At 44.3% G+C, this 3,003-nt stretch overlaps 1 protein-coding gene across 1 annotated transcript in view; it reads left to right on the top strand.

Annotated features, from left to right (window-relative positions):
* The window catches only part of THOC5 (THO complex subunit 5), a 30,524-nt gene that overhangs the window by 14,421 nt on the left and 13,100 nt on the right, over positions 1–3,003 (top strand). Inside the window, exons 9-11 of the mRNA XM_007461173.1 lie at positions 612–652; positions 882–981; positions 2,604–2,712. Coding sequence (XP_007461235.1) covers positions 612–652; positions 882–981; positions 2,604–2,712 — 250 coding nt within the window. The remainder of the gene's footprint in view (positions 1–611; positions 653–881; positions 982–2,603; positions 2,713–3,003) is intronic.

The following is a 3,003-nucleotide window of genomic DNA, read 5'->3' as shown; positions in this document are numbered from 1 at the left end:
AGGAATGCCAGGTCACCACCCAGGGCCAGTACTGGTCCTTTGGTAATTAGCAGTACTGGTTCTGTGTGGCAGGGAGCTTAGCTTTAATGTCTTAGTGCTCGGGGTAGACAGGGAAAAGCACTGCCTTTGGATTTCAGCCTGCCTCTGACCAGCTCACTGATCCTAGGGAAGTTCTTTAACGTTTCGGAGCCTCAGTTTACTCTCCTGTCAAAACAAGATAGTAATACCTCATGTAGAATTATTATGTAGATTAAATGAGGTCATGCATACAGAGCCCTTAGCATCATCCTCAGCACACAGTAACCCCTCAAATTATATGAGCTTCTGTTATTGTTGTTTATACTACTGTTATTACTGCCACCACCACCACCAATGGAGGAGCTTGTGGTCCATAGGATGACATTAAAAATCACTGAAAAAAAACAGGGTGATGGGATTATAAGTCATTTTTCTTCTCCTTGCATCACTCTGTTTTCTATACTGAATAAGAAGCAGCAAATATTTATTCTAAAGAAACCCATTTACAAAAGCCTGGGCCCTATTATGCGCCCTGGGTTGAGGTGCTCTCAGGAGAATTGGGAGCCCTCACCTCGATCTCTCTGTCGCTGCAGATGACGAGAGTGACTCGGATGCTGAGGAGGAGCAGACCACGGTGAGAGTGTGGCGAGTGCCGAGCGGCTGCCCTAGGGGCCCACTAGTTGGCGGGTGCTATCCTCCCTAGAAGCAGAAGAAAGAGGTTTGAAAGAAAGGGAGGCTGGGATCCTGGCAGCTGGAGAGCTTAAGCACGGGTCCCAGTGGTGAGGCCCTGGCCAGCAGGGAGAGGGGGACAGGGGAGATTCCCGTGAGCAGTGCTTACCAGCTCGACCCTTTCCTTTGTCCAGAAACGCCGGCGACCAACACTGGGAGTTCAGCTGGACGACAAGCGCAAGGAGATGCTGAAGAGGCACCCGCTGTCCGTCATGCTGGACCTGAGGTGCAAAGGTCTGGCTCCGCTTGGTCTGGGGGATCTTGTAGCGCCTAGGAGTGCAGCCAGCTGCCGCTCTGTGGGGTCCAGCAAGCTGATGCCTCCTTGCCCAGGAAAAGATTCTGGTTTCATATTTCTGTTTTCCTTTATTGTTCTTCATGGAGTTTGATTTTTTCCCCCTCCTAAGCCATAACTTTGAAAACATAGCAAAAACATCAGACACATTAGGGATGCTTGATGGAACTACACCTCTTTCTGAACTTGACAGGTTAGATACACAGAACAAGTTGCCAAGAGTATGCAGGCTTTGAGTAATATGACCAACCTGCTTAATTTAATAAATATAAGTAGAACTTCGTATTTTGCAGAGACGATGGGTTTTGAAACTGGCTTCATATGGGTAAAGGAGTACATGGTAAAGCATCCCAGCAGGATAAGAGTTAGCAGTCAGATGTAAGTTTCCTTCTCACCCCAGACTTCCAGACCCTGGTCCTGGTCATTACCTTCAAGGGCAACCACTGTGACAGTTTCCTATGTATTTTCAAGAAATAAACTATGCATTTAGAAGCTTTTACACAAGTTTATACTTATCCCCTTCGCCTTTTATTTTTTACATAAATGGAAACACTCTACACACTTGTCTTCTCTTTGCCTTTTTATAAAAAAATTTTTGAGATAATTTTAGATTTAGAAGAGTTTCAGTGATGATACAAAGATTTCTCACCTGCTTTTCACCCCAATATCAACATCTTTCTTTTTTTTTTTTTACATCTTTATTGGGGTAATTGCTTTAATTTAGAAGAGTTTCAGTGATGATACAAAGATTTCTCACCTGCTTTTCACCCCAATATCAACATCTTTCTTTTTTTTTTTTTACATCTTTATTGGGGTATAATTGCTTTACAATGGTGTGTTAGTTTCTGCTTTATAACAGAGTGAGTCAGTTATACATATATATATATATATAACCACAGTACAGTTATGAAAATCAATGTCAGTTTCATTGGTACAATACTATTAACTACCAAAGTTATTCATATTCCCCTGGTTTTTCCACCAGTGTCCTTTTCCTCTTCCAGGATCCAATCCAGGATCTCACGTTGCATTTAATTGTCATGCCTCTTAGTCTCCTCCAGTCTTTGCTTGTCTTTCATGACCTTGACACTTTGGAAGATGAGGTTTATGTATTATGTAGAAAGACTCTCAGTTTGGGCTTGTCTGTTGTTTTCTCCTGATGAGACTGAGGTTGTGGGTTTTGGGGAAGGAATACCACAGATGGCAGTGTTCACCGTCACGTCTTATCAGGGGTTGGAGGTATCACTTCATCTTGTTACTAGTGATGTTAACCCAGATCACTTGGTGATCCCTTGATCGCTTCCTTTCCATGTTGTGTTAGTTAGAAGCAGAGTCTCTAAGTCCAGTCCACACTCAAGGGAGGGAAATGAAGCTCCACCTCTTGGAGGGAGGAGTAGCAAAGAATTTGTAGAGACTTTTTTTTTACTCAATGTTAAGTTGCCATCAAGTTGTTTTTGTAGTGAAAGGTCTTAAAAGTCTTGTTGACTTTCCTTTCTATAATACTGTTGATGCTCTTCTTGTGTTTAACTCATAAATGATGTGTTCTTTTCCTCCTCCCCTCCAGATGACAGTGTACTGCACCTGACTTTCTACTACCTCATGAACCTCAACATCATGACGGTAAAAGCCAAAGTGACAACCGCCACAGAACTGATCACCCCCATCAGTGCAGGGTATTGGACAGGTGCTGCGGGGGGTGGGGCGTGGGAGGGGGGTGTGTTGGGAGCCTTGGTGCTGGGCTCCTCTTGGATCCTCCTTCATCTGGCTCTGAGTGGAGTTCATGGCCACACTGGCTTCTGTTGTCACATCCACGCAGCCCCGAAGTCCTGGTACATCACAGGTATTTGGAAAGCACTCACTGACTTGAATTGGTGAAGTCCTCTCACTACACAGCAGATGCTAGAAGTGACTACAGCCTGTTGTAAATTGAGTGGGCAGGGCACCACCTTTTACACCAGTGGAAA

Source organism: Lipotes vexillifer, unplaced genomic scaffold (genome assembly GCF_000442215.2).
Source record: "Lipotes vexillifer unplaced genomic scaffold, Lipotes_vexillifer_v1.1 scaffold691, whole genome shotgun sequence".
Taxonomy (NCBI): Eukaryota; Metazoa; Chordata; class Mammalia; order Artiodactyla; family Lipotidae; genus Lipotes; species Lipotes vexillifer.
The sequence above is the reverse complement of the archived record's forward strand: the minus strand, read 5'-3'. Positions and strand labels throughout refer to the sequence as shown.